The sequence below is a fragment of the Hippopotamus amphibius genome, chromosome 13 (genome assembly GCF_030028045.1).
Source record: "Hippopotamus amphibius kiboko isolate mHipAmp2 chromosome 13, mHipAmp2.hap2, whole genome shotgun sequence".
Taxonomy (NCBI): domain Eukaryota; kingdom Metazoa; phylum Chordata; class Mammalia; order Artiodactyla; family Hippopotamidae; genus Hippopotamus; species Hippopotamus amphibius.
Window position 1 is genome coordinate 50,858,660 of NC_080198.1, and position 14,770 is coordinate 50,873,429.

At 45.0% G+C, this 14,770-nt stretch overlaps 1 protein-coding gene across 1 annotated transcript in view; it reads left to right on the forward strand.

Moving 5' to 3' along the window:
* The window catches only part of GLB1 (galactosidase beta 1), a 90,834-nt gene that overhangs the window by 10,524 nt on the left and 65,540 nt on the right, over window positions 1-14,770 (forward strand). The window contains exons 2-4 of the mRNA XM_057705078.1: window positions 11,510-11,679; window positions 13,226-13,376; window positions 13,909-13,969. Of these exons, the coding sequence (XP_057561061.1) occupies window positions 11,510-11,679; window positions 13,226-13,376; window positions 13,909-13,969 (382 nt within the window). The remainder of the gene's footprint in view (window positions 1-11,509; window positions 11,680-13,225; window positions 13,377-13,908; window positions 13,970-14,770) is intronic.

Below are 14,770 nucleotides of genomic sequence, written 5' to 3' on the forward strand. Positions count from 1 at the left end.
CAGATTTTCTGTTTCTTCATGATTCAGTCTTGGTCAGTTGTATGTTTCTAGACATTTACCTGTTTCTTCTAGGTTACACAATTTGTAGGCATACAATTGTTCATAGCCTTTTTATTTCTGTGCCAGCAGTTGTAATATCTTCTCTTTCATTTCTGATTTTGAGTCTTCTCTCTTTTTTTTTCTTAGTTAATCTAGCTAAAGATTTGTCGGTTTTGTTGATCTTTTCAAAAAATGAACTCTTATGTTCATTGATTTTTTTCTGTTCTCTATTTCATTTCATCTCTGCTCTAATTTTCATTATCTCCTCCCTTCTGCTACCTTTAGGTTTAGTTTTGTTCCTTTGATTTCTTGAGGAATTGTGTCACTTTACAGTTCTTTTGCTTGAATCAGTATCTGAAAACAAGGTCCATATATTGTATGTGATATATTTCTTATGTCTGTGTCTATAAGATACTCTCTCTTCTTATTTTGTGTCATTTATTTGTTCACGTTATCTGGATATTATATCTTGGTATTTCCTACATTTTGGATTTGTGGTGGTGTTTGACATGTACTATGCTTCATATTTTCTGTAAACTGATAGAGGTGGACATCTGTTAAAGTTAGAGCTAGAAGCTGGACAGATTCATGTTCAACTTTTCCCCATTTTTGGTAGGAAGACTTCATCGCTTTCAGTGATGGTGGACCAGATGTTGTCAGCTTGGCCCCTCCACTAGAAAGTTCCACATCATCTTTTCATCTAATGTTTCAGCAGTCATTGATGATTGTTGCCTAAAGTCATTAGTCCAGTAGGGATTATAAAATGGTGATTTTTTTTTTTTAAGTTTGATGCATTTAATACGGAATTTAGTAGGCCAGAGTACCAAATAGACTCTCTGGGAATAATTAGTTGGCTTTTATATATTCAAGAGACAATGGAGACTTCTTTTACCTCGGTTCTGAATTTTGAAGGAGTTTTTGTGGCACTTAGAAATACAATGCTGGGAGTTCCCTGGCAGTCCAGTGGTTGACTCTGCAGTCTTGCTTCCAAGGGCCTGGGTTCAGTCGCTGGTTGGGGAACTGTGATTCCCACAAGCTGCACAGTGTCATGCCACCCCCTCGCCTCCCCCCCCCCAAAAAAAAAGAAAAGAAAAAGAAGTATAATTCTGCCATCAGCCCCCAAAACGATGATTTTTTAATCTCATCATTTCTTCAGCATTTACTAGCTGTGATTCTTCTACAAAGCATTCTCTTCATCACTTGTTTGGTTATTCTGAAAACATCTGTAGCAAAGGCAAGACAGATGCTGGATTCTTCCCCTTTATTCATCAGTTTTCAGAATAATGAGTTGATACCCTAGCAAACTTCAGGGATGACCAATAAGCTTTTCTTTTGGGTGGGAGGGAGTATTTAAATTTGGCTATTTTTGCATATCTGATGTGTTTCATTCCAGCAAAATGATAGATCTTTTAATGCTTAAAATATCCCGTCTTCAGCCAGTTGGAGCCCCTTCAAATTGGCTTCTGTGTCATTTTGTCATGATCCTAATAGTTGTTGATTGTTTTAGGCTTATTTCATACATATTCTGCCCCAGACTTGGATTAAGTAATTTCTTAAGGAGTCCTGGTTCCTTTTTGTGGGAAATATTTAGAGACCATAATTTAAGTGCTAGAAGAGCTAAGTGCTACTGGCTAGTGTCATTTCTAAGCTGTTTTTGTGGCTGTTGCTAGGAAATAAATATTTTTTTTAGAAAGAAAAAATTTTGTTACATTATTTTTTAGAGCAGTTTTAGGTTCATAGGAAAATTGAGTGGAAGGTATAGAGATTCCCTGATTGCAGGGTTCTTTGATTTTATGTTTGTTTCTATTTTACACTGAAAATTTTGGTTCCTAACAACCCGATGTAATTACTTGTCCTACTATGTATTTTATAGAGTCAAAATAGTAATGAAATATTATTAATAGCATGAAATCTACTGGATGCAGGTTTATTTGTTTGTTTTACTGCAGTTCAAGATGTATTTTTATCCTTAGTCTAAATACAGTCAAAATACTATTTCAAATTCACTTGAAATAATTCTTTCCTCTGGAAAGTTAGGTCTGTTTTTAACTTTTAAGAATTATTTTGGGACTTCCCTGGTGGTGCAGTGGTTGAGAATCTGCCTGCCAGTGTAGGAGACATGGGTTCAAGCCCTGGTCTGGAAAGATCCCACATGCTTTGGAGCAACTAAGTCCGTGCACCACAACTGCTGAGCCTGCACTCTAGAGCCTGCGAGCCACAACTACTGAGCCCATGCACCGTAACTAATGAAGCCTGCGCACCTAGAGCCTGTGCTCCCGAAACAAGAGAAGCCACCACAGTGAGAAACCCACGCACCACAATGAAGAGTAGTCCCTGCTCGCCACAACTAGAGAGAGCCCCTACACAGCAACGAAGACCCAATGCAGCCAAAAAAAAAAAAAAGAGAGAGAGACAGAGAGAGAGAATTATTTTATATTTTAAAATTTTATTTTTTTAAAACAATGCACTTACCTTTTCTCTGAGATGAGGGGGCAGGATTCAATCTGTAAATGTCTGTGAGACCTGGAGGATAGGGAACTGGACCCTCAGCTGTGCTCACTTCTCCACTCTGCCATCCTCCCTTCCTCTTCCACTGAAACTTATACTCTTTATCCAGAGTCTTTTGGAATGCTGAACAAAAGTCTTTTTGGAACAAGAAGCATAAGGAATAAAATTAATAAATCTGTCAGCTGTAGCAAATGAGTCACAGATTCCTCCAGATCTGTATTGACCATCACCGTTCCTTTCGGTGGTAGTTTCGCTTCTACAGCCTGTCTGTAGGATGATATCGTGGAAGCTCATAATGGTGCTTCCATGACATCTGGTATTTGAAAGGCTCTTAGCTCTGGCATAATCAGCGTGTGTTTTATAGTTGTCTGAAATATTCCTTCTCTTTCTCTTTGTTCTGTGAACTGAGGGATCTGGGAAGCCCGTGTGTGTAAACACTCCTCCACCTGTCTTCTCCCCTTCTCTTAATCCCTTTTCCCTCAACCCTGGGGTGCGGGCAGCCTGGGAGGGGTGGATCTCTGTCACCCGGGAGCTGAGCAGCTCCGTGTCAGGAATCCTCCGGCTCAGGAATCCTCCGGCTCTTGGGCCTCTGGGGTGAGTTGAGAGGGTGTGAAGGGTGCTGACCTGAGTTATACTGAGGGACTCGAAGATGTAGTATCTGCACAGAATGGCGTGACCCATAACTGTGATAGCACTGAGCTCCTTTTATTTCTTTATTCAGGTTGAGGAATATGCACAAATAATACAAATATAATAAAATAATTAGTCCCGAGGATTAGGAAACTTGAAGCATGTTCACGTTACCTGGTGATGTAAATACCGATGTTATGTTTAATTGTTTTTTAAAGAAAGGCTTATTTACCACTGAAATGATCTAAACAGTATCAATAACTTTAAAAATGTTGTATTGGACAGCATTAGTTACCTGATGTGTATTTGGCTTGGGGTTATTCCATTTGTACTGTGGTCTTTTTTTCTCCAGTATTATATGCATTATGTACATTGGTTGGGGGTGGGGTTGGGGCAGCTTGGAAAGGTGTGGGGTTTGACTTGCTTGGAATTGCTTTTTATTTTGTAAGTTCTGTGACCTCATGCATTGTAAATACTGATGCTACCATACCCAACCACATGTGAAATAAAACTGTGGCTCTTCAGGATTTGGTCCCAGTGCCAATTAATTAAAAAGGGGTGGAATTTGCACACAGGGCAAAATTTCCATTATATATATTTGGGGGGAATAAACTCTGAAGGCAGCTTTCTCTCTTTCCTCCTCCCCCGACATTTCTCAGTGGTCCTCCTTCCATTCGTGGTGCCACAGCTCAGAGATTAAGGAAGCTGGCTCTTTTAGGCTGGATCTCTCAGGTCCTTCAACATAGAGAGGGGTCACTTTGGAGTCATGAAGTGGATTTTCCCTGTTGAGCTTGGCCGTGACCATCACCAGTTAGAGGCTGTCTCTTAGGGGATGCTGCTTCTGTATCTGTCCGAGCCATCCCCTCTGCTTTTCTAAGCTTCCATTTCAGAGACTCTTCACTGCTTCCCAGGTTCAAATAGCATGGTGTTGTTTGTATATCTGACCAGTGTGACAGCTCAGGGAGTGTCCTGACAGTCGAGGTATCTCACAGGAGAGAGCGGGGCAGTTACCAGATCCCTGGAGCAAGAGAAAGGATGTGTCCTGCTGTCCTGCCCACTTACAAACTGGTTTTGACCTTTTTTATTGATAGTTTTGGAAAGATCAGGACATTAGCCACAGACCAAATGCCAGACGCTGTGTTGACTGTCCCACAGCTGCCACTAGGGGTACTGCTTGGTTCATCCAGCATGATCTGTTTTTGGCAGGGGCTCACAGGTGATCTGAATGGGGATGTGATGAGTATATCCACTGAGTCTTTGTGGAAGAGGCATCAGTATCTGCAGTTTCAGGAGGAACTGTGGGCTTGTTCCGATTTATCTTGGGTGGACTTCCAGGACTTCCATTTGGCCCTTCCCTCCACAGTGGCTCTTCCTCGGGGGAGGCTTCTGGGGGCTGTTAAGTAAAACCATCCTAATTTGCACCCAGGACCAGGGACATCGCCATAGGGTAGGTCCTCTGACTTGTGAGAACGACGGGGGCCCTTTCCTGTGGCAGTAAGGTAGGGATGACGGGATTTCAGGAGCCCTGGCATCAGTGTCAGTCCAGACTGTATCCAGCGGTCCTCACAAGGCCTGGGGGTCCCCTTTCCTTAGGACACGGGTGCCCTAAGTCCCGTCGTGGAAGGAATATGTACAGCCTGTACATGGGGTGGCATCACAGGGCCCTTCCTCGAGGGGGTCCATCCACTCTTCCCTGCCGTCAGTTGGCTGTTTGCTGTAGAACTGCCTCAAAGCTGGGAACCGAATGAAGGCGTCATGAGTTTCCGCTGCGGTGGCTGACCTCAGCCTTTTGCTCACGAGCGATTGATTTTGTTTCTGGCGAGGCACATCAAGCGGCACGCTCCTTGGGTGCTCAGCCATCTCACCCTCTAGGAACACAGTGGTTTCTGAGCCCTTGCCTGAGGCCGCCTCTCTCAACACGCCCCGGGTGCCACCCTGGCCCAGCGGGTCATGGTGGGATGATGTCTACCCGCGCCTGGCGGTTAAGCGGTACCTCTTCTGTATGCCAGGATCTCATCACCCTCAAAGACACGACGGAGCATCTTCTGTCATCACACAGCACAGCCCTCAGGGGGCTTCTCGAGGACTCGGGGCCCTCCTCGCTGCTGTATTCCTTACTGAAGGGTGTGTTCTCTGGCCAGTCCTGGGGAACGTAGTCAGGCCACCGTTTCACCTCCTGGGGCCATCTCACACCTTCCTCAGGCTTCCACAGCAGTCCTGACACAGCCACCTCATTTCCCATAGGTCAACGTCATGTCCAAGTTCCAAGGAGCTGGGTTCCAACAGCACAAGGACTGGGTTGGGCACCTGTACCAAGATGATAGCTTGGGAGTCCTGGGAGAACGTACCACATGCATACAGTCCCCTCTCTCCGCCTTGTGTTCTGCCCCCTCAGATCCACTCCCAGTGGCCCCCCCCTTAATAAGCCCAGGCCTTGTCTTTCTGGCAGGAGATGCAGGTCTCTTTATTGCTACGGAAGTGTCTGGCATTCACAGAAAGCCCTGAGCCTGTCAACCGGTCTCTTTCTTTGAAGCGTCCAGTCTGCTAATAAAAGGCAGGCAACCTCCCAGTCCTTACTGCTACGAGTGCCCCGCCCCTCAGCCCCATTCCACAGGCAGAGCTAATGCAGGTGCCAGCTTCTCCCCTCGCTGCCTGTGCCTCCTCCCAGTTCTGCACAGGTGAGGGCCTTAGTGTTCGTGTGTGGATACCATTGGCTCTTGCCACGCACTTCGCACCAGTTGTAGGGCCCTCACTGCTGTTTGACATACAGGAAATGAGAAATCCGGGTACAGACTCACATCCTGAGGATCTGCCGTTTAGGACAGATCTGCCGTTTAGGTACCAGTTGTCTTAATTTGGGTTCCTCTAGAAGTAAAACATGAAACAAGGGCTTGAGTGCAGGTGATCTGAGAAGCAGTCCAAGAGGGCAGGTGTGAAGAGGTACAAGCCTACCTCAGGATGTGTATCGTGGTTCTCACTCTGGGCATCAGGACCGGGATTCTGCCAAGGTCTCCTGGAAAGTACAGACAGTATCTCCCGAATGGTCTGCATAGAAGATGAGAGTGCAGTTATCTACACCCACTGCTTGAGGGCTGCAGCCACCCCCAGGGGCATGGAATCCCCCTGACTCCTGGGTTCCTGGGTGAGCTGGTGCCCGTGGTGTGGGCGTGGGAAGTCACAGAGACTTGAGGGGTGAGTTTGAGATGAGACACTGTCAGCACACTGTACACTGAGCTCAGGAAGGACTGTCCACGGGAGCTGACATGAGTGTGTTTTAAAAAACACCTCTTGACCTCCTCTTCATTCTACAATATATCAGGGATTTTTCCACAATGGCAAGAATAGAGTCCTTACTCACAGGAGCTACAAAATATTTTAGTGTGTGTGTGTGTGTGTGTATTCATATGCAATACACATACCATAGAAACCGTAATTTATTTCAAAAGTCCACTTTTTAATTTTAATTTTTTCCAGTTTTTTAAAAATAAATTTATTTATTTACTCATCTTTTGGCTGCGTTGGGTCTTCGTTGCTGTGCACGGGCTTTCTCTAGTTGCAGCGAGCGGGGGCTCCTCTTCGTTGTAGTGCTCAGGCTTCTCAATGCTGTGGCTTCTCTTGTTGCAGGGCACAGGCTCCCAGCTGCTCGGGCTTCAGTAGTTGTGGTGCACGGGCTTAGTTTCTCCGCGGCATGCGGGATCTCCCCTGACCAGGGATCGAACCCGTGTCCCCTGAATTGGTGGGCAGATTCTTAACCACTGCACCACCAGGAAAGTCCCTTTTTTCCAGTTTTTATTGAGAAATAATTGGCACACATCAGGGGATAAGTTTAAGGCGAACAGCATGATTGATTTACATGATGGGAAATGATTACCACAAGTTCAGCTAACACCCATCTTCTCATACAGATACAATAAAGAGGAAGGAAAGAAAGAAAGAAAAGAAAAAGGAAGGAAGGAAGGAAGGAAGGAAGAAAAGAAAGAGAGAAAGGAAAGCTTTTCTCTCATGTTGAGAACTCTCAGGACTTAGTCCCTTCCTCTATATCCTACAGCAATGTTAGCTATAGTCATCATATTGTACATGACATCCCTTGTACTTATTTATCTTATAAGTGGAAATCTGTGCCTTTTGACCATCTTTCTCCAATTCTCCCTGACCTTGATTTTTTAACTTGAGTCAACATTTTACTAGGAAAAATTTTCACACATACAGAGTTAAAAATTTTATATTCATCACTCACAGTCTACTGTTAACACAATCCATCCCTCCATCCATCAATCCATCTTATTTTGGGGATGCTGTTAGTAAGTTGCAGACATCAGTGTCCTTCTCCTCAAGTACATCAGCATATATATCATTAACTAGAGGTCAGTATTTGTTTAGAGCCCTTTTTTTTTCCCTTTTAGGGTAAATTTTACATACAATGAAATACACAAATCTTAAGTGCACCGCTTGGTGAGTTTTGACAAATGCATATACCTAGTAATCCAAAACCCCGATTCAGCTATAGAACGTTACCATTGCCCCAGAAAGTTCCCCCACGTTTCTTCCCAAGCATTGTTATTTTCTAACAGTATTCTGTTTTGTTTTAATATCGTCAGCTTTTCAAAGTAACATGTCCCACATTTTATATTTGGCTTATTTACTTCCTTGTGTTATAGTTAGATTCAGGTTCAGTTGAGATTTAAGTTCAACAATGAGCACTGCTTCTAGGTGGGGCTACGTGCTTCCTCCTGAATCACAACAGGAGAGTCACGTCTGCTTGCTCCATTTTTATGAGATCGATACTGAGCAGAGGGATCACGGAGAATCTGCCTGATCCCTTCTTTATAAAATTCCATCAACCTTGCTGATGGTTTAGCATCTATTGATGATGATAGCTTAAATCCATTATTTCACTGTTTAGGAAAGGGTGTTTTTCAGATTCTGTTATTCCATCTGCATTTATTAGCTAGAATCCTGTGAAGAATTTTCTATTGTCAAGTTTTCGGTTACCCTGAAATAATGTTTTTATGTGAAAAGGGAAAAAACCTGCTTGGTTCTTTCCCTTTATTTGTCATTTTTAGAGTAATCAGTTGGTACTCTAGCAATCTCCAAAGGTGACCAGTGAATTCTTTTTTACCTCTGTGTATTATTATGAACTCATAGGTGTTTATCTCCTTGAAGCCTTTTTTTTCTTTTCTCTCTTTTTTTTTTTTCCAGGTGATATGTCTCTTAAGCCTCTCGCTCTCTTTTTTTTAAAAAAATGCTCAGATTTTTCTACCTAAGGCCATAGAAGCCTCTTCAGCTTAGGGCCTGTGTTCATCCTGCATCTAAACAAACCCCGGGTCCTGTGGGTTCCACCTCCTGCCCACTGACCACCTCGCTGCCACCACCATGGTCCATGACTCTGCTTCCTTTATTGCCATTTCAGGAAAAGGCCAGCGTGCCAAATCTTTGAAAACACATGTCTGATCCTATTATTCTTCTGTTCATGTCGCTCTTTATGGCTCTTGGCATAAAGTCCAGGCCCTTGAACGTGGAGGCCAGGGCTCATTCTGCCCGGCCCCGGCCCGTCTTCCCCGTTTCGGCTGCCCCTGTGATTTATCTGTGTTAAGGTTCCCTTGCTCCTTCCCTGCATCCTGCCCTCCCTCCACGCGCGCTCACAGTTCTTGCCCATCCCCTTGGCTATTTCTTCCTCATCCTGTGGCTCCGCTTAGACTGGTCATTCTCAACCCTGGCCGTACATTGCATCATCTGGGCAGTTTTAAGAAATACCAATGCCTGGGCTCTGCCCAAGATCAATTCACACCTGAATATCTGGGCGATGAGGCTTAACTTTGCTACGTTGAAAAGCTTGCACGGGTGATTCTGATGTGTGGCCAAGGTGGAGAACCACAGTTTGGGATGTTCCTTTCTCTGGGAGACTTGCCCCCCAGGCCCGGGTTACATGCCATTTATTACTGCTGCAGGCTTCTGCTCTCATCCTGTCCCCCCAGCTTTACTTAGCTACAATTGACGGATAACTGTGTGTGTTCAAGGTGTACAGCCTGGTGGGTTCATCCTCATTCTACCATCTAGGCCTCACTGTGTTCACGTTTGAGTCTCTTCCTTGCTGGGCAGGAGCTTCTTGTGGGCTGTGGCCGCGCCTGTGTGGCTTCCCTCTGTGATTACTCAGCACACAGTAGGCGTTTGTGATATTTGGAAGCGTTTGTTAGGCTGATGTTAGGGCTGGGTTTTGAGGTTGTTTGCATGCAGAGATGGTGCCCTGCTCTGTGAGACAAAGGCCAGATTCCACCGTCTGCCCAGATCATTTCTCTCCAACCTCATCTGCTGCTCCTCCGAACCCCTTCCCTTAGACAAGAGGACTTCAAACAGCCCTCTCCTTTCCCCAGTTCCGCCCAAAGTTGCTCACTCCCTTCCTACCTGTCCAAAGAATTTCCCCAGCCTTCGAACTCATAGAACTTGTGGGAAACCCTTATTTGACATTTAATCATATACATGATGTGAGATATTTTCAAAATCATCCATTGGGGCACCTGGTATAAGAAATAATTTTTATATTTTTGTGAGTTTCTTGCTTTTGAGTGGCAATTAAAGCGTCGTTTACTAAAAGAATCAGGAGATATTAAATTGATGCTCTGGCCTTTTATAAAATGATTCTTGGGACTTCCCTAGCGGTCCAGTAGTTAAGGCTTCACGCTTCCACTGCAGGGGGCATGGGTTTGATCCCTGATCCGGGAACTTAGATCCCGCAAGCCACATGGCCAAAATAAATAAATAAATAAATAATAAAAATAGCCAGAATGAAAAGTGATTCTTAAATTTTTTTTTAATTTGTTTTTTTCTTTTTTGTTGCATTGAGTCTTTGTTGCTGTGTGTTGGCTTTCTCTAGTTATAGCGAGTAGGGGCTACTGTTCATTGCAGTGCATGTGCTTCTCATTGTGGTGGCTTCTCTTGTTGCGGAGCATGGGCTCTAGGCCCACAGGCTTCAGTAGTTGCAGCACGTGGGCTCAGTAGTTGTGGTGCATGGGGCTTCGTTGCTCCATGGTATGTGGGATTCTCCTGGACCAGGGATCAAACCCGTGTCCCCTGCATTGGCAAGGTGGATTCTTAACCACTGTGCCACCAGCGATTCTTAAATTATTTATTTATTTTTGGTTACTTTTGTTAACTCAGGTGCAATAAAGCTTTCCATTTGCCCCTAAGCAGTCTACTCTGAGTTGTTTAACTTTCAGTCACAGTGCTTTAACTCTCTAGTTGGATTGCTGGATTTCAGGCCACGTGTGAGCTAGGACCCTTGCTCTCACAGTTGTTTCCAGATGTGGCTTCGAGGGCAACCCCCAAAGCTCTCATGGACTGTGATGCTGCTATGAAAAAAGATTTTTTTAGAAAAGAAAATAAGCCTAAAGATGCACGGGGAATCTTACCAACAACGGAGGACACTAATTAAATGCCTTCTTGTAGCCCTGGTCTTGTTGGTACCTGAGGTCTGTTGCTGCCTTTTCCCATCCACCAGAGGGCAGTGTTTTATTCCGTCTAACAGTCTGCCTCCCCTTCAAGGGCTTCCCTTTCAAATCCTAGCATTTCAGGTCCTAAAGTGATCCTCAGTGTTTCTCAAAATTTGATTTGACTTCTAGAAATACATTTCACATCGCAACCCCACAGAGACATCCATATGCATTTCTATACATGCGTATGTAACAAAATTTCATTAAGTACCACTTGTCTACTATGTGCAATACACTGGTATTTTCTAGTCTCTTTAATTAAAAAAAGTGCAGATCATCACCCAGACTGAGTTCACGCCTCACAAATTGGGTCTCAGATGTTGCCTTCGAGTTCATTTAGTCTGGCATCTTCCGTATTTATCGATGAAGTGATGCAGGGTTAGAGAGGGATGCTCAGTCACTGTGGGACTCAGAGCAGCACCTAGGATAAGGCTTCAGGGCTTCTGACTTATGATCTGTTGCTTTCAGCACAGTGACATTCCTGTTGAGGGACGTCCAGAGCTCGGTCAGGTCACAGCCGTGAGAGGCAGGTTGTGTATGTGTGTGTTCTAGCCCTAGCACATTGGGCTTTGCCACACCATGAGAAGAGTCCCCTGGAGCAGGGTTGCCTCTTTGGAAGTGTAACTTCTCCATCTCAGCCACTGATTGTCTCATTGGTGCCGGCCTCTGGAATCCTGCACGTAGCTCTTCCTCGCCCTGACATAGCACTGGTTTGTTTTATAACCCAGAACCAAGCTCGACGTACACAAACTAAATGGGTAGGGAGTCACTTGCCACCGTTGAAGTGTCTGCTTCTGAAATGCGGAGGGTGGAAGTTTTCATGTGGTCCTGTCCTTGCTCTGCAGAAAGTCTCCTCAAGGACATTCAAGATCGACTCCAGCCACAACCGCTTCCTCAAGGATGGCCAGCCCTTCCGCTACATTTCAGGAAGCATCCACTATTTCCGTGTGCCCCGCTTCTACTGGAAGGACCGGCTGCTGAAGATGAAGATGGCTGGGCTGAACGCCATCCAGACGTAAGTCGGAGGGCACTGGGCTCTCCCCTGGGCCTGGACCCCCACACCTGGAGGGAGGGTCCTGCTCCAGCTGCATCTCTCGGTGCAGCTGTTTCATTGCTCAGAACGGGGAATAGCATGGTCTGGGGTCCCGGGAAAGGCTTGTCATGGGCTTGAGTGTCCCTTCTTCAGACAATTAACTACTTCTTCCAACCTTGAACTTTGTCACCAGAAATCATAAATCAGCTTACATGTGCAAAGGGAAGTAACAATGATTGAGCGTTCACTGTGTGCAGGGTACATTGCATGGGTGGTGCCTCGTCTCCAAGGTCACCCTCCCCATTTGCAGCTGACAAAACTGAAATTTGCCCAGGCACGTGTTTTTGGGCAGAGGTCCCGCTGGGATGTGAAGATAAGGGTATTTGTAGGCAACCATAGCTCCCCTCAGCTCCTAGGAGGATATGCCTTGTTGGGTAGATTCCGGAAACTCTAATTTGTCTTTGTGGTTTTGCTGGGGTGACTCTATGACCCAGGATTACAGAATTACCCCCAAAACTATCTCCCCTTATCTCTTCTGCTGTTGCAAAGTGACTAATTGAGAAGGAAGCTGGGGTGGCCGGCCACTCTGGCTTTTGTATTGCTGATATGGATTGCTGATAACATTTCAAAGATAACAGGTGAGAAAACCCAGCGGCAGATTCCTGGGACAGATAGCTAGGGAGAATTCCACCTGTTATTCTGGTTCTGGGACCCCTGGGACCTGTCTGGAGTTTCAGCTGCTAAGTTCTAGGGGACCAAGACGGTTCCAGGGAACCCTGAAACCATGGGACGGTGGAAAAAAGACACAAGCAAGGGGTCATCAAAGAGACCTTTGTGATGGCGTTGGGTGGCTTCGTATTTAAATTCATGTCCCATGTTGCAGGTGGCCAGAGGAGCTGGCCGGAGCGTTTGTTATTTTACTGCCTTCGGGCTATTCCTGCCAAAATCTTTTGTTAGGAGATAGAGGGCTTGGAGGTTTTTCCATTTTTATTGAAAAATATTTTTCAAAAAATACGTATACCCTTATTACTTTAACAGAAATATTTTTATTTTTTTCTAAGCCTTACACAGGCATATATAATTTTTACACAGTAGTAATTTGTGTCCATATAACTCTATTTTTTGTTTGTTTGTTTGCTTTGTTTTTTTCTGTTTTTTGGCTGTGGTGTGTGGCTTGCGAGATCTCAGTTCCCCCACCAGGGATCGAACCCGGGCCCTGTCAATGAAAGCCGGGAATCCTAACCACTAGGCCACCAAGGGGACTCCCTGTATTTTTTTTTTTTAAGTCAAGCATTAAATAGGAATGGGCACTCTTTGTGGGTCATACACTTAAAAGTGTCCCCCACAAGTTTGATTCTTTTGGTAGCTGTGATGAAATCTCAAAACAAGGCTTCTTTCTCAAGAGGTTGCCTTAGAAAGATGTCTTTGTGTCCTGTGGGCTTATAGGTCTGTAGACTGTTCAGAAATTCATGTAGGACACCAGGATTTTTGAGCCGTTTCCAGACAGGGGCTGCATGTGTCTTGGCAGGTACGTGGCCTGGAACTTCCATGAGCTCCAGCCGGGACAGTACGAGTTCACTGGGGACCATGACGTGGAGCATTTTATTCAGTTGGCACACGATCTGGGATTACTGGTCATCCTGAGGCCCGGACCCTACATCTGTGCGGAGTGGGACATGGTGAGTGCAGCTGGATTGGCCCTGCCTCCCTGGGGCAGGGACAGGCAAGGATCTGGGGGAAGGGGAATGAAAGCAGTGTCGTAAGTCTCTAATTCCAGATAACACAGGCCTGTGACTGAGCAAGCCCAGGTGTCTTTTACCTTAGGCGGTGCCCAGGCAGACAGGGACAGGGAGGGGTCCGAAGGCATGGGTCCTCCCCCTGGTGGTCACACACAGAAGTCAGTTTCCTGATCTGTAAAAAAGCAGCTCATGGCGTGGCCTCACCAGGTAGTTGTGAAATTAAGTGGAGGAATCTTTTGAAAAGGCTTTGATGCTCAGAACATTGCCTTCATGCAGAGTAATCTTATTTTTGCTCTCTTGACAATTTGTAATTGCCCTGAAAGTTACAAACCAGAAAGCCCAGCTCAGATACCGCTTCTCCATGACACTGTTCATCTTTCCCCTCACTGCTAATAGTAATTTCTGTCTTCCCTAAGACCTTATTGTGGCTTCATCTTTTTTTTTTTTCCTTTCTTTTTTCTTCCTATCCTAGGGAGGATTACCTGCTTGGCTATTAGAGAAAAAATCTATTGTTCTCCGATCTTCTGATCCAGGTAAGTTGCTACAGGGTGTCATAAGAGAATTTAAGAAAGCTTAGATAACACCTATCAAAAGGGTCAGGTGTTTCGAAGGCTGGGGTCCTCCTGGCTGAACGCTCCTGAAAGTTTAGCGAAAGTGTGAGTATTCATCATCCTCTACCAGACACAGTGTTTTAGGAAAGAAGGATCATTCGAACAACTTGACCAGATCTTGCTGATACCCTGGTAACTCTGAATTGGCATTGGGCCCTGTTTGCGGTTGACAAGCTGATTTTAATGCTTTCTCTGCCTCTGTTCTTAGAATATCACATGACTGGTGATGACTGCCAGCTGATCAGAATGGCAGCTGTAGTTTCTGTGGTGGTGTCACTGGATTTCTCAGTAGCTGAGGTGTCTTCAGTTCCTTTGTCTACTTTTACAGAGTGATCTGTACATGATAGGGTTTTTTCTTATCTAGCTGTAACCCCTGATCAGTCTGCAGGTCCCATTTAGCTGCATTTCTTTTTTTGTTTCTCTTTTAATTTTTATTGGAGTCGAGTTGATTTCCAATGTTGTGTTAGTTTCTGCTGTACACCAGAGTCAATCAGTTATCCATATACACATGTCCACTCTTTTTTAGATTCTTTTCCCATGTAGGTCATTACAGAGTATTGAGTAGAGGTCTTAGCTGCATTTCTATCTGGTGCAGACTTCAGTTTCTCTTAGTGATGAAGCTGGTCATGAGAGCAGCTAACACTGATTAAATTTGCTGTGTAAAAGGCTATGTATGTAGAACATGCATTTCCTTCTTTGTGTACGACCCTCATGTTTTACACT